Below are 23,545 nucleotides of genomic sequence, written 5' to 3'. Positions count from 1 at the left end.
GAAGAGGGTTTAAATTCTGTAGGGCCTAATAGACTATTTTCCAAATTTTGACTAGATTCTGAGTAAAATGAGAGGCCATTAGAGGGCTGTGAAGAGAGGAATGACTTACATTCTGACTTACATTTTGAAAGATCACTCTGGTTGCTGAACTGGGAATAGACTATAGGGGAGGCAAGAGTAAAAAAAGGGAGAATTCATGAATTTGTTATAATCCCAGTGAAACATGTTGTGGCTTGAATTACAGTTGTAGCAATGTAAGTGGTGAAGAGAAGACACACCTTAGATTTATTTTATTTTTTTGTAATTTTTAACTTTGAAAAATTTTATACTTACAAAAACATTATATGAATGGTACAAAGGACTCCAATATATCCTTAACCCAATTCCCCAATTGTAACGTTTACCACATTTACCTTTCACTTTTTATATATACATATTATAATATTTTGATTCATTTGGGAATAAGTTGAAGACATGATGCTTTTATCTCTATGACATGCAGTATATATTTCCTAAGAACAGTACATTCTCTTAAATAACCACATACAATAATCACAGTCAGGAAAGAAACACTGATGCAATTCTGTTACATCATCTGTAGACTCTGTGTCAATTGCCTCAGGAATGTACTTTATAGAAAAAAAATCTGGTCCAGGTATCCTATGTTGATTATTTTGAAGAAAAGAGGATAGAAGTTGCTTACGGAGTGGAGCTTAATTTGGGGAGAAAAAGAGGAATCAAGGATAACTCTAAGGTTTTTCACTCAAGCAACTAGAAAGTGGAGTTACTATCACCTGAGACTGGAAAAACTTTGAGAGTAACAAGTTTATGTGTATGTCTGGGACGTGGGGGGAGAAAGGTACAGAAGTTCAGTTTTGGATGTACTAAATTTGAGATGTTTATTAGACATCCAAGTGGATATGTGAGTGTGTTCTTTGTGATTTGAAATTCCATCCTGATTCTAAACATGAATCTCTTTATTGTTTCAGCTCAGCACTGGGTGAGATCCACTAACATAAAGATGTCATCTTTTTTGTGTGTAGGAGATGGTCTTCGATTATGAGTACTCCATGCCATTTTGCTCTCTCCAGATGATGTTGGAACTTCTAGATTTGCCCTAAGTGTCTTGTAGCATTCATTTTCAATATTCTCTCTTGGCTATTTCTTTGTTCCATCTGTGAGAATCTTTCTGAACATTCTTACAAGCTCACCAATTGGGTTTTTGGTACATCTATTATTCAGTAACAACTATAACTGAATTTCTTTCTCATCATTCTCTTCTCTTTGATGGTATTAATTACATTTAAATTTACTTTTTATCCTTTGTCCTCTTAGCAAACTAGCTAGTCTGTTAGTTCATTTGCCTGCGGAGTTTGATTTTTTTTTAATGTGGCATTTGTTTTCTTTAAATGTCCAGTGATTATTCCTGTCTTTTTATTGTTGATTTAATATATAAATGTCATCACTTGCTAACGGATGTACGTGAAGCACGCAATGTCCTCTCCAACCTGAGTCTTCAATTTTTGTTAGTTGGGGGTGAATTCTCCTATGTGGTGTCAACTTGCACCGATCCTTATAATATTTAAACATGATCAGCATAATAGCCTGCTAACAGTATTAATCTTTTTGTCCTGCCTTCCTCCAATCCTTTCTCCATTCTGTTGCCCAAAGTAAGCTTTTGGAATTGAAATATTAAAACGTCATTTGATATTTTACAATTTGCACCTTTATAATTTTCAGTAGACAAGCTTCATCTACAGATATTCACCTATTTTTCTACTCATTTACCTAATATTCCTGGCACATCAGATTATCGGTAATTCCCTGAACATGCATCCATGCCTTTTCTCAGACTCTTGTCTCTACCTGAGTGCTCTACCTCTTTCTGTCTGCCTCTAGAACTTGAATGCATCCTTCAAGATCCAGCACCTGTTACAAATCTGTGCCCAAGCATTACTCTATTGCTGCTACATTTTGATGCCTTCACTCTCCACTGCATTAAATAAATTACTCCCCTTTCTGAATTCTTGTGGCATTTTCCTGTAGGTGTAGGTGTTGTTGTAAATAACTTATGTACCTCTTTCTCCCCTACTAGACAGAAGGAGATTTAAATGCAGGGAGGGATATGTTTTATTAATCTCAGAATATTAACTACCTACTAGATGAAAGATACTTAAAATAATATGATTTCTTTATTGAACGAAGTGAGAAATCCCAAAGTAGATTATAGATGCACTTCTAGAAAGGAGAGGTGGTCCTGGGACCTGAAGTCTAGGCACTCATGAGGATATGGATTGCCTAATGCTATTTTGTAGGACTGTACATTTTTTTTTTAGGATTCTCAACTCGTAGACTGGCCTCTAATGTTGGTTCTATCATGGATTCCTTATAAAACAGCCACAGAAGCCACTTTATGTCTTACTTATGATATGGAGGTAGGCCTCAGGCCATGGGTAATGACCACTGGGGCCCAAGCAGGGTTGTGAGCAAAGCATGGGGAAGGGAACTGGTGAGACTCAAGGAAATAGCCCCTGCCAAGCCTCAGGCAAAGCTGAAGAGTTCTCCTGTGTGGGTTGAGGTCAGAGCAGAACAATGAAGAAATTCTTCAGGGAAGATGGGGGAATCCTGGTGCTCCAGTGGTGGAGAGGCTGGATATAGAATTATAAAGGCTGGCGGGAGAGATTTAGTATGTCATGCTAAGACATTTATACATCTCTGAGAGGCAATGGGAAAACAAGCGGGAGTTTTTAAGAACAGAAATAAAATCATTTAGGATATAATTTAGACCTCAGTCTCCTGTGTCAAACTGTACATTTGGGGTCTATAGAGAGAAGAAACAACTTGTAGGTATGAAAAAAAAAACATTCCAGGAATAGCAAGAAGGCCTGTAGGTCTAGAGCATCAGCTGAGGGTGGGGTGAGCAAAGAGCGGTCATGACAAAAAGTATGCTTTGAAATATAAGTTGGGGTCAGATTACAAATGGCTTATATGGTGTGTACGGTGTGTGGTGTGGTAAGCGTCAGACTTCATTCTTTTCACTAAAAGGAACCAAGGAAGCGTGGTTGTTTGTTTGTTTGTTCTTTGCCACTTGGCTTGTGGGAGCTTGAGGGATCTTAGTTCCCCGACCAGGGATTGAACCCGGGACCTGGGCCCTCAGCAATGAAATCTCAGAGTCCTAACCCCTGGACTACCAGGGAATTCCCCAAAAGTAGGAGAATGAGAGAAGGCAGAGGGAAACTGGAGTTTGAGGCCAGGCTTCTTGCTGTGCTTCAGGGGTCAAGGACAGAGATAAAGAAGAGCTCGCTGCCCAAGGCACGGTGGCTCACAGAGAGCCGGGGAGGCAGCCCTGCTCCTTAGGAGAGGGTGCCCTGGGCCCACAGTTTATTCTAAAATCGTGACATCAGTTACTGAATTAGATCCAAACGCAGCCCTTTCAGGGATATGTTTAATAAGGTCAAGGTGGTTTTTAACCATTATTTCACACATTCAGTTAAAAATTCATGCCTACTATAAAAAAAACACTCATGTTAGTTCTGAAAGAAATTCAACATTAAAACCAGATACACAATGACTAAAATAAAAAATTAAAATGGGAATTAATGAAGCAATGAAAGAAGGAATGAGACACTTAGGTGAAGCATTTTGAGAAAGCAGCTGAGAATGTATAAGGGGGCCAGAGAGGGCTCCTGAAAGAAAAGGAATTTGAGTTTCGACCTCAGGAGTGTGCAGAAGGGAATGAATAGGGTATAATATTTTGGGAAGGGGAAACACAGTAAGATATTTGGGTGACATATCTAAGTAACATCAGCAATAAATACTATAGATGCTGTTTATAAAAAATTCCCTGCGCACAAGACTCTTAGATAGCCTCATCCACCAGAGAGCAGACAGCAGAAGCAAGTTCCTGTTCCTGTGCAAAAAAAACCACATTCACAGAAAGACAGACAAGATGAAAAGGCAGAGGGCTCTGTACCAGATGAAGGAACAAGATAAAACCCCAGAAAAACAACTAAATGAAGTGGAGATAGGCAACCTTCCAGAAAAAGAATTCAGAATAATGATAGTGAAGATGATCCAGGACCTCAGAAAAAGAATGGAGGCAAAGATCAAGAAGATGCAAGAAATGTTTAACAAAGATCTAGAAGAATTAAAAACAAAGAAACAGAGATGAACAATACAATAACTGAAATGAAAACTACACTAGAAGGAATCAATAGCAGAATAACTGAGGGAGAAGAAAGGATAAGTGACCTGGAAGACAGAATGGTGGAATTCACTGCTGTGGAACAGAATAAAGAAAAAAGAATGAAAAGAAATGAAGACAGCCTAAGAGACCTCTGGGACAACATTAAATGCACAACATTTGCATTATAGGGGTCCCAGAAGGAGAAGAAAGAAAGGACTTGACAAAATATTTGAAGAGACTATAGTCGAAAACTTCCCTAATATGGGAAAGGAAATAGCCATCCAAGTACAGGAAGCGCAGAGAGTCACATACAGGATAAACCCAAGGAGAAACACGCTGAGACACACAGTAATCAAACTGGTAAAATTTAAAGACAAAGAAAAGTTATTGAAAGCAGTAAGGGAAAAACAACAAATTACATACAAGGGAACTCCCATAAGGTTAAGAGCTGCTTTCTCAGCAGAAACACTACAAGCCAGAAGGGAGTGGCATGATATACTTAAAGTGATGAAAGCGAAGAACCTATGACGAACATTACTCTACCCGGCAGGATCTCATTCAGATTCGACAGAGAAATCAAAAGCTTTACAGACAAGCAAAAGCTAAGAGAATTCAGCACTACCAAACCAGCTCTACAACAAATGCTAAAGGAACTTCTCTAAGTGGGAAACACAAGAGAAGAAAAGGACTTACAAAAACAAGCCGAAAACAATTAAGAAAATGTCATAGGAACACACATAACAATAATTACCTTAAACGAGAATGGATTAAGTGCTCCAACCAAAAGACACAGACTTGCTTAATGGATACAAAAACAAAACCCATATATATGCTGTCTACAAGAGACCCACTTCAGACCTAGGGACACATTAAGACTGAAAGTGAGGGGATGGAAAAAGATATTCCGTGCAAATGGAAATCAAAAGAAAGCTGGAGTAGCAATACTCATATCAGATAAAATAGACATTAAAATAAAGAATGTTACAAGAGACAAGGAAGGACACTACATAATGATCAAGGGATCAATCCAAGAAGAAGATGTAACAATTATAAATATATATGCACCCAACATAGGAGCACCTCAATACATAAGGCAACTGCTAACAGCTATAAAAGAAGAAATCGACAGTAACACAAAAACAGTGGGGGACTTTAACACCTCACTTACACCAATGGACAGATCATCTAAAATGAAAATAAATAAGGAAACAGAAGCTTTAAATGACACAATAGACCAGATAGATTTAATTGATATTTATAGGACATTCCATTCAAAAACAGCAGATTACACATTCTTCTCAAGGGCGCACAGAACATTCTCCAGGATAGATCACATCTTGGGTCACAAATCAAGCCTTAGTAAATTTAAGAAAATTGAACTCATATCAAGCATCTTTTCTGACCAAAACGCTATGAGATTAGAAATGAATTACAGGGAAAAAAACGTAAAAAACACAAACACGTGGAGGCTAAACAATACATTACTAAATAACCAAGAGATCACTGAAGAAATCACAGATATCAAAAAATACCTAGAAACAAATGACAATGAAAACACGATGATCCAAAACCTTTGGGATTCAGCAAAAGCAGTTCTAAGAGGCAAGTTTATAACTATACAAGCCTACCTCAAAAAACAAGAAAAATCTCAAGTGAACAATCTAACCTTACACCTAAAGGAACTAGAGAAAGAAGAACAAATAAAACCCAAAATTAGCAGAAGGAAAGAAGTCACAAAGATCAGAGCAGAAATAAATGAAATAGAAGCAAAGAAAGCAATAACAAAGATCAATAAAACTGAAAGCTGGTTCTTTGAGAAGATAAACAAAATGGATAAACCATTAGCCAGACTCACCAAGGAAAAGAGGGAGAGGACTCAAATCAATAAAATTAGAAATGAAAAAGGAGAAGTTACAACAGACACGGCAGAAATACAAAGCATCCTAAGAGACTACTATAAGCAACTCTATGCCAATAAAATGGACAACCTGGAAGAAATTGATAAATTCTTAGAAAGGTATAACGTTCCAAGGCTGAACCAGGAAGAAATAGAAAATATGAAAAGACCAATCACAAGTAATGAAATTGAAACTGTGATTAAAAATCTTCCAACAAACAAAAGTCCAGGACCAGATGCCTTCACAGGTGAATTCTATCACATATTTAGAGAAGAGCTAACACCTACCCGTCTCAAACTCTTCAAAAAAACTGCAGAGGAAGGAACACTCCCAAACTCATTCTATGAGGCCACCATCATCCTGATACCAAAACCAGACAAAGATACTACAAATAAGGAAAATTACAGACCAATATCTCTCATGAATATAGATGCAAAAATCCTCAACAAAATACTAGCAAACAGAATCCAACAACACATTAAAAGGATCATACACCATGATCAAGTGGGATTTATCCCAGGGATGCAAGGGTTCTTCAGTATACACAAATCAATCAATGTGATACACCATATTAACAAATTGAAGAATAAAAACCATATGATCATCTCAACAGATGCAGAAAAAGTTTTTGATGAAATTCAACACCCATTTATGATAAAAACTCTCCAGAAAGTGGGCATAGAGGGAACCTACCTCAACATAATAAAGGTCATATATGACAAACCCACAGCAAACATCATTCTCAATGGTGAAAAACTGAAAGCATTTCCTCTAAGAACAGGAACAAGACAAGGATGTCCACTCTCACCAGTATTATTCAACTTAGTTTCGGAAGTCCTAGCCATGGCAATCAGGGAAGAAAAGGAAATAAAAGAAATACAAATTGGAAAAGAAGAAGTAAAACTGGCACTGTTTGCAGATGACATGTTACTATACATAGAGAATCCTAAAGATGCCACCAGAAAACTACTAGAGCTAATCAATGAATTTGGTAAAGTAGCAGGATACAAAATTAATGCACAGAAATCTTCTGCATTCCTATACACTAATGATGAAAAATCTGAAAGAGAAATTGAGGAAACACTCCCATTTACCATTGCAACAGAAAGAATAAAATACCTAGGAATAAACCTACCTAGGGAGACAAAAGACCTGTATGCAGAAAAGTATAAGACACTGAAGAAAGAAATTAAAGATGATACCACCAGATGGAGAGATATACCATGTTCTTGGATTGGAAGAATCAATATTGTGAAAATGACTATACTACCCAAAGCAATCTACAGATTCAGTGCAATCCCTATCAAATTACCAATGGCATGTTTTACAGAATTAGAACAAAAAATGTTAAAATTTGTATGGAGACACAGAAGACCCTGAAGAGCCAAAGCAGTCTTGAGGGAAAAAAACGGAGGTGGAGGAATCAGACTCTCAGACTTCAAACTATACTCTAAAGCTCCAGTAATCAAGACAATATGGTACTGGCACAAAAACAGAAACATAGATCAATGGAACAAGATAGAAAGCCCAGAGATAAACCCACACACCTATGGTCAACTAATCTATGACAAAGGAGGCAAGGATATACAATGGAGAAAAGACAGTCTCTTCAATAAGTGGTGCTGGGAAAACTCGACAGCCACATGTAAAAGAATGAAATTAGAACACTCCCTAACACCATACACAAAAATAAACTCAAAATGGATTCGAGACCTAAATGTAAGGCCCGACACTATAAAACTGTTAGAGGAAAACATAGGAAGAACACTCTTTGACATTAATCACAGCAAGCTATTTTTTGATCCACCTCCTAGGGTAATGGAAATAAAAACAAAAATAAACAAATGGGACCTAATGAAACTTAAAAGCTTTTTCACAGCAAAGGAAACCATAAACAAGACGAGAAGACAACCTTCAGAATGGGAGAAAATATTTGCAAATGAATCATCAGACAAAGGATTAATCTGCAAAATATATAAACAGCTCATGCAGCTCAATATTAAAGAAACAAACAACCCAATCCAAAAATGGGCAGAAGACCTAAATAGGCATTTCTCCAAAGAAGACATACAGATGGCCAAGAAGCACATGAAAAGCTGCTCAACATCCCTAATTATTAGAGAAATGCAAGTCAAAACTACAATGAGGTATCACCTCACACCAGTTAGAATGGGCATCATCAGAAAATCTACAAACAACAAATGCTGAAGAGGGTGTGGAGAAAAGGGAACCCTCTTGCACTGCTGGTGGGAATGTAAATTGATACAGCCAGTATGGAGAACAGTATGGAGGTTCCTTAAAAAACTAAAAATAGAATTAACATATGACCCAGCAATCCCACTACTGGGCATATACCCAGAAAAAACCATAATTCAAAAAGACACATGCACCCCAATGTTCATTGCAGCACTATTTACAATAGCTAGGTCATGGAAGCAACCTAAATGTCCATTGACAGACGAATGGATAAAGAAGATGTGGTACATGTATACAATGGAATATTACTCAGCCATAAAAAGGAACGAAGTTGGGTCATTTGCAGAGACGTGGATGGATCTAGAGACTGTCATACAGAGTGAAGTAAGTCAGAAAGAGAAAAAGAAATATCGTACATTAACGCATTTATGTGGAACCTAGAAAAATGGTACAGATGAACTGGTTTGCAGTGCAGAAAGTGAGACACAGATGTAGAGAACAAACGTATGGACACGAAGTGGGGAAAGCGGCGGGGGGTGGTGGGGTGGTGGGATGAATTGGACTATTGGGATTGACATGTATACACTGATGTGTATAAAATTGATGACTAATAAGAACCTGTATAAAAAAAATAAAATAAAATTTAAAATAAATAAATAAATAAAACAAAAAATTCCCTGGCTCCTTGTATTCATAATGGATCATCTCCCTGGAAGCAGAAACTATAGCCCTTACTTTCAGGTCTTACAGAGGTCAGCTGCACTCTTTTGCAAAAAGTTCATATTATAGTAGACAATCAAGTGAGTAAATAAATATATTTGTATTATTTCCAGGTAGAAAGACTTCGATGCCAGGAAGATATTAGTCAGCTCAAGGCCTGCAAGTGATGACAGCACGGCTGGCTGGGAACCTTAGAGCCTGTCTTCCTCTTCTTCCTTCTTCTTCTCCCCCTCTTCCTCCTTCTTATTCTTTTCTTTTTTCCTCTCCCTTCTCTATCTTTCCATCCCCCTTTTTCTTGATTTCTCTCTTTTTCTTTCACTAACTCATTCAATCACTACAGATATACTGGCCACTTACCATGCAGTAAATATTGGGCTAGTGCTCACATTATTTTTTTCTACAAAAATTGAGTGTGAGGTGGAGTCTTTAAATAATAATAACTAGTGTGTCTCAAACATTTGATCCAGGTGTCTTCTAATTTCAGGCTTTTTCCTCTTCAAAATGTCTGTCCCAAAGCACAGGGCAAATTTCCAAACCTGAGCCTGAATATTAAAAAATCCAAACACATAGCATCTAAACTTGACATCCAGGAGGAGAAAGAGAACTTCTCGTTTAATAAGAGAGTATATATTATCTGCAAGTGTTTACTGAACCTCACTTGTCAAGTTCTATATATAACACATGTCAAAGCCCTCAACTGAGCTTGCCCTTGAGCGCTATGACTGTGGGTGGTGGCTCAATTGTTTCAGGTCCCCAGGTCCTGCCTGCGGTGTTTGTCTCCCAGGCCCGTCTGTCACACAGCTTACTGCTTCTCTCAGACATCCTCTCGGTTCTTCCAGGGTAGGACTGTTCTCATTAGCAAGCTATTATTCTACAGTGATGCATTGGAAGCATTTCTGAATGGCATTTACTATTTTTGTGTGGTTCAAAGTTTTTGAAATGAAGGCATTTCTTTCCAAGATTTTTAAGCTTTGAAATTCCAATTTTGTGTAAAAACTTGAGCTATCCCCTATTCTTTGTGGGTGTCCAACTCTAACACATAAAGTAATAGGTTAGGAAACATTTAACCATCTAGTTTCAAACAAATCCGTTTACTTTGGTTGAACTGATGTTGCTATTGTCACTGAAGTAAACCACTGTATAAAGAAATTTGACAGTAAGAAAAATATGACATTGCTCACAATGTCCCTACACAGGTGGGAAAGTGACTGATAGTGTGGACATACACAGTCACGGCTACAAGCAAGTCATTTATGTAGGAGAATTAAGTGCTTCTCTGAGAAAGAATGAAGGAGAGGAGAAATAAAATTTTTATGCCAACTAATTAAAATTTTCTATTAATCACTGGAGTCATATCCCACATGCAGAGGAATACTTCTTGGACACACATTCCCCGCCCCCCCCCCCCCCCAAGAAATTGGGCCCAAATCCCTATCTGATCTCCTTTACTACCTATGACTCTCAAAAGCCTTTACTGCTTCATTGTCTTCTTCCTCTAGGCTCCATTCTAGTTCTGTTTGGCTTTCAAAAGCTGATGAGCCATCCTGGTGGAGGAGGACAATTGTGTGAAATGGAGCAGTCTTCAAGAGAACAAAAAAGAGAAAGTGCCATGTAGAAGGAGGCAAAGAGGAAGAGAGTTTTTAAACAAGGAACACCCTCTAGGAAGAAAGAGCCTTTTAACCTCTCTTTTCTCATTGTGTTACCTAGGCCACAGTGGAGATGGTTTCCTTGGGAGTGATGTGAGTGAGAGTGTGCCCCCTGCAGGCAGGCTGAGAGAGTGCACAGCACAGCTTAGCCAAAAGATACGGCAGAATGCAGCAGCTGGGATTTAAGGCAGACCATCTGGGAGTCTGCACAATAACCCTGATGAACATGTATGCAAAAATCCTTGACAAAATATTAATAAATCAAATTCAATGGCACATTAAAGAAAATCAAACATCATGACCAAGTGAAATTTATCCCTGTATGCAAGAATGGTTCAATATACATAAACCAATCAATGTGATACACCTCATTAACAGAATGAATGATAGAAGTCACACAATCATGTAAATAGATGCAGAAAAGGCATTTGATAAAATTCAACACCATTTCATGATAAAAGCTCTCAAAAAATTATGTGTAGAGGGAACTTACCTCAACACAATAAATGCCATATGTGAAAAATCCATAGTTAACATCAGAATCAATGGTGAAATACTGAAATCTTTTCCTATAAGATCTGGAACAAGGCAAGGATGCCCATTCTTGCTGTTTCTATTCACCACGGTACTGAAATGAAAAAGAAATTAAAACAGCAATTAAAAAGAAGTAAAAAGAGCAAGAAAAAGAAATAAAAATCATCCAAATTGGAAAGAAAGAAGTAAAATTATGTCTATTTGCAGATAATGTTATCTAATATGTAGAAAACCTTAAAGACTCTACAAAAAAACCTGTTAGAACTAATCAATGAATTCATTAAACTTGCACTATACAAAATCAACATACAAAAATCAGTTGCATTTCTATAAGCTAACAATAAACTATCTGAAACAGAAGTTAAGGAAACAAACCCATTAACAATAGGAGAATAAAATAGAATAAAACACTCAGGAATAAACTTAACCAAGGAGGTAAAAGACTTGTACACTGAAAACTATAAAACACTGATGAAAGAAATTAAGACACAGAAATAAGTGGAAATACTCTGCATTCATAGACTGAAAGAATTAATATTGTTATAATTACTACTCATAGTAATCCATACTGGCATAAGTGATCTGCAGATTTAATATAATCCCTGTCAAAATCTCAATGACATTTTTTACAGAAAGAGAAAAAAATCCTAAAACTCATGTGGAACAACAAAAGACTCTGAGTACCCAAGTAATTTTGAGCAAGAAGAACAAAGCTGGTGCCATCACATTTTCTGATTTCAAAACATATTACAAAGCTATCATAAAAAGCTGTAATACAAAATACATTACAAAGTATTACAAAGCAAATTGTATGGCACTGGCATATAAACAGACACATAGACCAATGGAACAGAATAGAGAACCTAGAAATAAACCCATGCATATATGTCAACTGATCTTTGACAAGGATACACAATGAGGAAAGGGTAGTCTCTTTAATAAATGGTCTTGGGAAAACTGGAGGGAAAAGAATGAAATTGGAGTCTCATCTTATACTACACACAAAAGTTAACTCAAAATGGATTAAAGACTTAATTGTAAAGCTTAAACCACAAAACTCCTAGAAGAAAACATAGGGGAAAAACCTCTTGACATTGGTCTTGGAAATGAATTCTTGGATGTGACATCAAAAGCATAGGCAACAAAAGCAAAAACAGACAAGTGTGATTATATTACACTAAAAAGCTTCTGCCGAGGAAAGGAGACCATCAGAAATATAGATCAATGGAACAGGATAGAAAGCCCAGAGATAAACCCACACACCTATGGTCAACCAATCTATGACAAAGGAGGCAAGGATATACAATGGAGAAAAGACAGTCTCTTCAATAAGTGGTGCTGGGAAAACTCGACAGCTACATGTAAAAAAATGAAATTACAACATTCCCTAACACCATACACAAAAATAAACTCAAAATGGATTCGAGACCTAAATGTAAGACTGGACACCATAAAACTGTTAGAGGAAAACACAGGAAGAACACTCTGTGACATAAATCACAGCAAGATCTTTTTTGATCCACCTTCTAGAGTAATGGAAATAAAAACAAAAATAAACAAATGGGACCTAATGAAACTTAAAAGCTTTTGCACAGCAAAGGAAACCATATAAACAAGACGAAAGGACAACCCTCAGAATGGGAGAAAATATTTGCAAACAAATCAATGGACAAAGGATTAGTCTCCAAAATATATAAACAGCTCATGCAGCTCAATAGTAAAACAAACAAACAACCCAATCCAAAACGGGCAGATGACCTAAATAGACATTTCTCCAAAGAAGACATACAGACGACCAAGAAGCACATGAAAAGCTGCTCAACATTCCTAATTATTAGAGAAATGCAAATCAAAACTACAATGAGTTATCACCTCATACCAGTTAGAATGGGCATCATCAGAAAATCTACAAACAACAAATGCTAGAGAGGGTGTGGAGAAAAGAGAACCCTCTTGCACTGTTGGTGGGAATGTAAACTGATACAGCCACTATTTACAATAGCCAGGTCATGGAAGCAACCTAAATGCCCATTGACAGACGAATGGATAAAGAAGATGTGGTACATATATACAATGGAATATTACTCAGCCATAAAAAGGAACGAAATTGGATCATTTGCAGAGACGTGGATGGATCTAGAGACTGTCATACAGAGTGAAGTAAGTCAGAAAGAGAAAAACAAATATCGTGTATTAATGCATATATGTGGAACCTAGAAAAATGGTACAGATGAACTGGTTTGCAGGGCAGAAACTGAGACACAGATGTAGAGAACAAGTGTATGGACACCAAGGGGGGAAAATGGCAGTGGGGTGGTGGTGGGATGAACTGGGAGATTGGGGTTGACATATATACACTAATATGTATAAAATGGATAACTAATAAGAACCTGCTGAATGAAAAAATAAAATTCAAAAAAATATAATTAAAAAATTAGAAAAAAAAGAACATGAGGGATGTATTACGTTCAGTGATTAGAAGACATATTGAAAAGCTATTACTATCTGTCTGAAGTTATCGGTATCTACAATTTTAATGAAAATCCATTAAAAACACTAGACTTTTTTAAAGCAGATTCCAGAACTTATATGGAAATGCAGAAGGTCAAGTATAGCTCAGGTGATCTTAAGGAAAAGAAAGCTAAAAAAATTGCACTACCTGCTATGAAAACTTACTATACTGCAACAGTGATTTAGACAGTGTGGTATTCGCACATGTATAGATTAATAAACCAGTGGAACATACTGGAGACCTAAAAATGGGCTAAATTGACTCATATGTGGTCACCTGATTTATGACACAGTTTAGTGTGGGTGAGGATGGTATTTCCAATTCCATGTCAATTGCTTATCTATATGGGAAAAAATAATCATGGTCTCCTACCTTACTTTATATTAAAAAAAATCAATTCTAGATGAATTGTATATCTAAAGATTAAAAAAAGAAGTTAAATAGAAGAAAACAGTATACTATCTTTAATACTTTTGAGTAGGCAGATTCCTTAAAAGAACATGGAAGTGCTGACTGAAGGAAAATTTGACAAATTGGTAATACCAAAAATTAGATGCTCTGTTCATCAAAAGATAACAATTAAGGAATGAAAGGAAAGTGGAAGAAGATATTTACAATACATATCTCCAACAAAGGAGTAATATCTAGGCTACATAAAGAACTACTACTGATCAATAAGAAAAAGGCAGACAACCAAATAGAAATGTGAAAGACTTTCAAAAGGCACTTCACAAAACAGGATATGCAAGTGTCCAACAGATACCTATGAATGTGCTCATATTTACTATTCATTAGGTAAATGCAGATTAAAAGCACAATGCAATACAACTATATCAACTACAATGGCAAAAACAAAAAGGACAGAAAATTCTGAATGTTCTCGAGGTTGTGGAACAACTGAAACTCTCATCTACTCTTAGTGGGAATTTATTTCAGAAACTGCGGTTTTCACTGAAACTGAACATATACATACCAAACAATCCATCAATTTCACATTTACGTAAATTCCCAACAGAAATGCTTATTTTCACAAAAGATATTTATAAGAATGTTCAGGGCTTCTCTGGTGGCGCAGTGGTTAAGAATCCGCCTGCCAGTGCAGGGGACATGGGTTCAAACCCTGGGCCGGGAAAATCCCACATGCCGAGGAGCAACTAAGCCCGTGTGCCACAACTACTGAGGCTGTGCTCTAAAGCCTGAGAGCTACAACTACTGAGCCCACGTGCTGCAACTACTGAAGCCCAGGCACCTAGAGCCCAGGCTCTGCAACAAGAGAAGCCACCACAGTGAGAAGCCTGCACACCACATCAAAGAGTATCCTCCACTTGCCACAACTAGAGAAAGCCCGAGCACAGCAACAAAGACCGAATGCAGCCAAAGATAAATAAATTAATTAATTAATTTTAAAAAAAAGAATGTTCAGAGTAGCATTATTTTTTTTCATTTTTATTTTATATTGGAGTATAGTTGATTTACAATGGTGTGTTAGTTTTGGGTGCACAGCAAAGTGATTTAGTTATACATATACATATAGTTACTCTTTTTTCAGATTCTTTTCCCATATAGGTTATTACAGAGTATTGAGTAGAAATCCCTGTGCTACAGAGTAGGTCTTTGTTGATTATCTATTCTTTATATAGTAGTGTGTATATGTTAATCCCAAACTTCTAATTTATCCTTTCCCCTTTGGTAACCATAAGTTTGTTTTCTAAGTCTGTGAGTCTGTTTCTGTTTTATAAATAAGTTTGTTTTCTAGATTTCGCATATAAGTGAAATCATATGACATTTGTCTTTCTCTGTCTGACTTACTTGACTTAGTATGATAATCTCTAGGTCCATCCATGTTGCTGCAAATGGCATTAATTCACTCTTTTTTATGGCTGAGTAATATTCCATTGTATATATGTACCACATCTTCTTTATCCATTCATCTGTCGATGAACATTTAGGTTACTTCCATGTCTTGGCTATTGTAAATAGTGCTGCAAAGAACATTGGGGTGCATGTGTCTTTTTGAAGTATGGTTTTTTCTGGATCTATGCCCAGGAGTGGGATTGCTGGGTCGTATGGTAGTTCTATTTTTAGGGTTTTTTAAAATAAATAAATTTATTTATTTATGTATTTTTGGCTGTATTGGGTCTTCGTTTCCGTGCGAGGGCTTTCTCTAGTTGCGGCAAGTGGGGGCCACTCTTCATCGCGGTGCACGGGTCTCTCACCGTCGCGGCCTTCTCTTGTTGCAGAGCACAGGCTCCAGACGCACAGGCTCAGTAGCTGTGGCGCACGGGCTTAGTTGCTCCGTGGCATGTGGGATCTTCCCAGACCAGGGCTCGAACCCGTGTCCACTGCATTGGCAGGCAGATTCTCAACCACTGACCACCAGGGAAGCCCCTACTTTTAGTTTTTTAAAGAACCTCCATATTGTTCTCCATAGTGGCTGTACCAATTTACATTCCCACCAACAGTGTAGGAGGGTTCCCTTTTCTCCACACCCTCTCCAGTATTTAGTATGATTGTAGACTTTTTCATGATGGACATTCTGACTGGTGTGAGGTGATAGCTCATTGTAGCTTTGATTTGCATTTCTCTAATAATTAGCGATGCTGAGCATCTTTTCATGTGCTTTTTGCCCAACTGTATGTCTCCTTTGGAGAAATGTCTATTTAGATCTTCTGCCCATTTTTTGATTGTGTTGTTTGTCTTTTTGATATTGCATGAGCTGTTTGTATATTTTGGAGATTAATCCCTTGTGGGTCACATTGTTTACAAATATTTTCTCCCATTCTGTGGGTTGTCTTTTTGTTTTGCTTATGGTTTATAGCGTTATTTATAATAGCCCTGTAAGTGGAAATAACACTACTGTCCATCAACAATAGATTGGATAAATGGTGAAATAGTCATACAATGACACAATATACTAAATAAGATAAAACCATACACATGAATGAATCTTAAAGCATATTGTTGAGTGAATTAAACTAGATACACACAAAAAAACGACACTGAGTTTATATAAAATTCAAAGTAGACAAACCTACTATGTGGTTTTAGTTGTCAGGATAGTGATTACCTTCAGTGAGGGTATGTTTATTATGTTAAAATTCATTGAACTGTATACTCATATTAGGGCACTCTACTATAAGTATGTTAGTTTTCAATGATAATATTTACATTAATTTAAATAACTTCATTAGATTCTATGAATACAAAGGAAAACTGGATTTTTCCTTGCTCAGTCTTGTTTGGAAGGCAGAACTGAATTATGGTCTGTGTGATAAGTGCCATAATAGAGGTAAGCATGGTTGGTGTATTCCATGGGACAAAAGAGGAATGACATCCAATCTGAATTGAGAATGCATATTAGGAAAGGCTTCCTGGGAGAAATGATGCCTCAGTTGATTCTTAAAAGATCATAGGAATTAACCGGGTATATTAGGGTTGTTAGTTGCAGACAACAGAACCCACTTTAGCTGGTTTAAGCAGAAGGTGTTTATTAGAAGGTAACAGTTTACAGAATATCATGGAATGTCTGGGAACCAGGCTTGGCTGCTACAAAGACATGCTCCATGTAGAGAAAAATATTCAATACTACCATGTGATTAATAGCAGAAACATCACTAACTATTGCTTCCTGAAATTCATGATGTATAGCTCTGGAGACCTGTGCCATTGCTGTCCCAGAGCAACCAGACATTTCCATTACTGTCTTGCCAAATGATCTAAACTCTCTACACATTGATATCCTTCACTTTGCCTCCAAGTTTTGCAGTAGTGCAACAAACTGGCAGAAACTAGTTCACATACAACCACTATAACTGCAAAAAATCTGTACAGAAATTTTCTGGCAGACCAGAAAAGGTTAGAATGGATGTTGAATGAGCTAACTTATGGGATCTGCTGTAAACTAAGTAAAGGGAATAAGTAAATAAGAAATCCAAAAGGAAGGAAGAACAGGGACTTCCCTGGTGGTCCAGTGATTCCAGTGCAGGGGGCGCAGGTTTGATCCCTGGTTGGGGAAACTGGGATCCCACATGCCACATGGCACGGCCAAAAAAAAAAAGAAGGAAAAGCAGCTTTTAAGATATACTGGCATACAGCTATGTGAGTAGAACCAAATTTCTTCATGGCCTCCCCCCTTCTTATGTTAAGATTTAGAAGCTTGGGCTTAGGAGATGCACACGTGCACACGTGCTTCTCCATGACTTACAATAATGAGTGTGTGTGTGTGTGTGTGAGAGAGAGAGAGAGAGAGAGAGAGAGAGAGAGAGAGAGAGAGACTTTGGAAAACTTGGCAAATGATATCCAGACTGGGGCTCAGTTTCTTCATTTGAAAATCAGTATAGTGATACATGTACAATACACAGGACTGCTTTGAGGGTCAAATGAGACTATGTTCAGGCAAGCATCTCATGTAGTACCTGGTACATAGAAGAGATTTAACATGAGCTTCTTCTATCTGAAAGAGAGAGACCATGGCAGTTGGTGATAAGGAAGGAGGACTTGAGAAAGATGATATGCAACTGATCATATTTTCTTCTTTTAGAAGCTGGTCCTTCTAGGTAAATAGCTGAAAAAATGATGAGCAGAACTTATGGTGGCACGTTCATCCTTGAATCAGATATGAACACAGTATAATTTCACATTTACCTGATGGAACTACTTTTCTACAGAGAAAAATAAAAGGCAAGTACAGAGATTACACATCACACAGAACCAGTATAACATGAGGCAAGTTTTAAGGTCGGCTGCAAGGAAATTCTATTCCATACCCAGGAAAGTAGAGGCTCTCTGGGGCCAGGTTATTATTATTTTTTAATTAGTCTTATTGAGGTATAAGTTCTATGCAAGAAAATTCACCAATTTTAAGTGTACAATTCAATGAGCTTTGACAAATAACTACAATTGTAACCAACACAATATAAAACATCCCATCATCCCATAAATTACCCCATGCCCCTTTGAAGTTAATCCCTTCCCCTGCAACCTGGGCCCTAAACTACACTGATCTGTCACATTAGTTGTGATTGTTTAGAAAAAGAAATCATTCAGCATGTAGTCTTTTGTGGCTGGCATCTTTTATTTAGTATAGTGTTCTCAACTTTATTGCCCTTCTAAAGAGCCTTTTTAGACCTATTTCCCTAATTATCTCTCTCCCTCTTATGAAATTTTAATGCCACAGATATACTGTTTGTCTGTTTATGTACTATATGTATATCTGTATTTTATACAGTAAAAGTAAGATTTTTCACACCTCCAGAACAAATGTTTGCCCCCTTGGGGGCAATATTACCCTATTGAGAATACATGATTTAGTATAATGCTTTTTCAATTCATCAGTATTTTATCAGTAGTTGGTTCATTTTTATTGCTAGGTAAGTTTGATTGTATGAAGAGATGTTAAAAAAATGAATAATTGCAAACATGTTACAAAGTGCATAATTATGAAGTGCATAATTCAACTACTGCTCTTCCTTAAATTTGAGCCTCAGTTTCCCTGGTATCAGTAAACAGACCTCTTATCACCTCGTTGTTCAAGTAAGAAATCTGAGAGTCACTGAGACACTTCCTCTCCCTTCATTTCCCAATATACAACTCATGTCAAATCCTGTCAATTTCATCTCTAGATTATTTCTTGAATCTGGTCTCAAGGGATCAGATTTTGCCACAACTCAGAACATTCTAAACATGCAAGAATTTTGAGTTTTACCTTAGAAGAAATGGGAGGCCATTGAAGGAATTTAAATAAGAAAGTGAGGTGTCCTGATTAGAGTAAGTAAAGATTAATAAGTATTTAGATTAATACGTCTTTATTATTTACTATATTTATTAATTAGTAAATAATAAATTAGAATGTGGATAATAATTAGAAGGGCCCAAGACTGTATAGGGAAAGAATCTTTCAGGAGTCCAGAGGAAAAATGATAGTGGTTCTTTTATGAATTTAAAGGTGGGGGAATGGGAGAATTAGGAGACATGCTATATTCTTAGTGGGGCCCATGATAAAAACTTAGCCAAGGTCTCACTTTTAGATGATAATATAACTGTGATGAGAAACTCAGATATACCCTCCTATTGTTTGCTGCTGCCTTCATTTAGCCCGTTTTTTAGCCAAACTCATCAGCATCCTAAAGGAATTAAGCATAAATATTCTTGGATCATTTGCTGATGAGCTGGAAGGAATTAGAGAATTATAATGATACATAAAAGAAAAAAATATTCCACGTATTTAATGCACCCACTCATCTTTCTGTCCATCTTAAGATTTGTTTTCCCCCAGTGGTTGCTACAGTAATAGTGTCCATGTATCAGCTTCAAATGGTCTGCAATCAGTTTTATGCAAATAGTTTTTACTGTGTAGATATACAGACCTCTTGATGAGGTCTTTAACCATTAAAGGTCAAGAATCAATGACTTAACTGTGCTTTCAGTGTAGAGTACACAGAAATGCATATGACAATAATCTTCATTCTTAAGGCACATAAAGCTTACGTCATGTAAACAGATAAATGACAAAGTCACATTGCCAGTGCAATGTGAACAAAATATGAACAAAATTCTGGAAGTTGGTTAGTTATACTGGTGCTTTATCTCTTCCAGGTGACTCCTGAAGTATGGCTGACCACAATAGTTCCTCCTGCAATAACCCTATAAGGTCACCCCATTTAACCAGGCTCTACTTCATAGTGCTCTTTGGAGGGCTGGTGGGCATCATCTCCATTTTGTTCCTGCTGGTGAAAATGAACACCCGGTCTGTGACCACCACAGCAGTCATCAACCTGGTGGTGGTCCACAGTGTTTTTCTCCTGACAGTGCCTTTTCGCCTGACCTACCTCATCGAGCACACTTGGACATTTGGGTTGCCCTTCTGCAAATTTGTGAGCGCCATGCTGCACATCCACATGTACCTCACATTCCTGTTCTACGTTGTGATCCTAGCCATCAGGTACCTCATCTTCTTCAAGCACAAGGACAAAGTGGAATTCTACAGAAAACTGCATGCTGTGGCTGCCAGTACTGCCCTGTGGCTACTTGTGATTATCATTGTGGTGCCCCTGGTTGTTTCTCAGTATGGAATTCATGAGGGTTATGACAAATACCACTGTTTTAAATTCCAGAAAGAACTTGTTTATGCATATGTGCAAGTCATCAACTATTTGATAACCATTATCGTCATAGTTATTGCAGTGATTCTCTTTGTCCTCCAGAGCATCATCATTGTGTTGATGGTGCGGAAGCTACACCACTCCTTACTATCCCATCAGGAGTTCTGGGCCCAGTTGAAAAACCTGCTTTTTATAGGCGTCATTCTTATTTGCTTCCTTCCCTACCAGTTCTTTAGGATCTATTACTTGTACACTGTGGCACATTCAAGTGACTGTAATGACAATGTTGCATTTTATAATGAAATCTTCTTGAGTCTAACAGCGATTAGCTGCTTTGATTTGCTGCTCTTTGTTCTTGGGGGAAGCCGTTGGTTTAAGCAAAAGATAATTGACCTATGGAATTGCCTTTTGTGCCGTTAACCACAAAGTATAGTATTCAGAATTACTTCCTTAATATTGAGAGTGGAAACAGGAATAGTTATTTCATTACTTGATTAAAACCATGCCTTAATACAGCCAAATAAAAGGACTATAAAATGTCAGAGCCTTCATTTCAGCCCTTATTTAATTCCTACCATCTCTGAATGATACATATACAAAGACTAGTAATGTTCAATTTACCTGGTGTTGCAATACTGCATTATTTTCCAATATAAAATATCTACTTGGCCCATCCAGGTACCATGGTTTAATGGTTTCTGAGTTTTACTAGCTTATTTTAGTTTCCTCAGTTTGAAACATGGTCTTTTCTTAGGCTTTGGATTGGACTCAGCCCTCTAGTTCTTTTCATTCCACTTAACCTTAGGTAAATTAATCCTGATCATGGTCATTTCAAAGACACAAACTCTATTTGGCTAACCAGATGAGATGACTATTCAACTCACACCCTCACAAAAAGGGGAGAGAGTAGTAAAAAACTTTTTTAGATTACCATAACTTTGGTGGGAAGTCACTTATCTAGACATCAAGAGAAACAGATCTCTTTGTGGCCTTCTGCTATAATAATTTTCTAGATTTGTCCTTTGAAAGGTTTGGTTTAAGGACATGGGATCAACTCCCTCAATATCTCCAAAAATCATTTAAAAGCTTACTGAGTATATCTAAAAAATGGTGAAACTGTAACTTAGACAATATTCCTGACCAATATGCTGCTAGGCATTAAAATGAGTTCCCAAGGGAAGTGATTTAATTTTCCCCCTTTCTGTTTTTTGGAGGATTTCTAGATATCCTGGGCCACAATTTAGATTTCCCTTGCAGACAAAGTTATACTGAAATCTTAGAGTTCCCTCTCACCCTTAAAGTTGTGTCTTCAATTAATTAAAAACAATATTGTAAAAAAAAAAAGAACTCTTGAGAAATATATGGGAAAACCATTAATTTAGGCTATGAGATGGGGCTGCTAAATTGAAACACAGGCTTATGGATTTTTTTGCCTTGTGCCCATATTTCTACTATTTCCCTCAAAGTTTCACAATCTTGAAACTTTCCAAAGAACTGATCCAGTTTCATATTTGAGCCTTCAGAACCTGAAGCAATTCATGGTAGGAAGAGAAGAACGGAATGAATTAAGGTAACTTTTTTCTTTCCCCAGCAAGATAAATGTTCAGGATTTAAAGATTTTTCTTTATTTGTTATACTCTATGCATCCACAAATTTATCAGATGAATAAGAAATACCCCTGGAGGTTTTATGATCACTAAAATTGCTGAGTCATATAAATTAATTTTGAGGAAGAAAAAGCAACAACATACATACATGACTTATCCAAATTTTTTCCTGCTTTAAACTTTCACTTATTCATCTTTCTTTCTTTTTAAGTTATAGTTATAGTTTTTAAATTTCTTATTTGTCTTCTTTTCCCACCTTTTCTTAGTTTTTTCCTTCTCATTTGACCCATAATATTTGTAAGAAAATTTCTAAGACCCAAAAAAGTTGTGAGAAAATTTGTTACACCCATAAAATGTGTAAGAAAATAATTATAGTAAAATATTTTAAAAATTTAAAAATTATTTATGAAAATTACATCATTTCTCTTCTTATATATCCATATCTTACTGTCATAATATCTGTTAGCTTGTAGATTGTATTGCTCTTCCAGACTTTAAATTATGTTGAGGTCTGGCAATTATGCTTTTCTCTGTATTATCAGATATTATAATAAAGGGCCTATTTTTGTGGACCTATAAGAAATACTATCCCAAATATAGAAATGCAATATATAAAATATCTTATTCATTAATATTTACAGAATAAACAAAAAATTTCAATTTGCCAGTTTTTTGTCTCTATTTGCTTTACAAGTGAATCTCATGCAGGAGTGGGGGTGACACTGGCCTCTCAGGCCACTTTGGATAACACTATTATAAGAGAGTACCACTGGCATTTGATGGCTGGGGTCAGAGGCTAGACACCCTGCCTTGCACACAATTCAAAATTATCAGGTCTTGCTGTGTTTTTGAATGTTCTTCCAGACATTTGTGAATTGAAACATATGCTCATAATAATCAGAGCAGTTAGTTAGGTTTTATTCAGTTTTCATAAACACATAGTATTTTCTTGGTATGGTTTTAATTTTCTGAAATTTCCAGAAATGTAGCTACCATAGATATTGAGGAAAGATTTTACTCTGTTTTTCTCAGAACTTTAAAAAGAATTGTTCATTCCTTTGGAAAATCACATTGTCAATGGCAATATCATCTGTGACATTAACAAACAACATAACACACCTGTAAACAATATTTGTAGTTGCAGTA

The 23,545-nt window shown here is 36.7% G+C and overlaps 1 protein-coding gene across 3 annotated transcripts in view; it reads left to right on the top strand.

Annotated features, from left to right (window-relative positions):
- Positions 1-23,064, top strand: part of GPR141 (G protein-coupled receptor 141) — a 63,486-nt gene extending 40,422 nt beyond the window's left edge. The window contains exons 2-3 of one of the 3 annotated variants that reach the window (XM_027102168.1): positions 18,233-18,372; positions 20,287-23,064. In XM_027102168.1, the coding sequence (XP_026957969.1) occupies positions 20,301-21,212 (912 nt within the window). In that variant the 5' untranslated portion in view covers positions 18,233-18,372; positions 20,287-20,300 and the 3' untranslated portion in view covers positions 21,213-23,064. Of the gene's footprint in view, positions 1-18,232; positions 18,373-19,141; positions 19,459-20,286 lie in introns of those variants that run through there. The other 2 variants (XM_027102170.1, XM_027102169.1) reach the window with 2 other exon arrangements.
- Positions 23,065-23,545: the final 481 nt, after the last annotated feature.

The sequence above is a fragment of the Aethalodelphis obliquidens genome, unplaced genomic scaffold (assembly GCF_003676395.1).
Source record: "Aethalodelphis obliquidens isolate GAN/ISIS:26980383/991018 unplaced genomic scaffold, ASM367639v1 scaffold5, whole genome shotgun sequence".
Lineage (NCBI taxonomy): Eukaryota > Metazoa > Chordata > Mammalia > Artiodactyla > Delphinidae > Aethalodelphis > Aethalodelphis obliquidens.
Note: the sequence above shows the minus strand (reverse complement) of the source record. Positions and strands in the feature narration are given on the sequence as shown.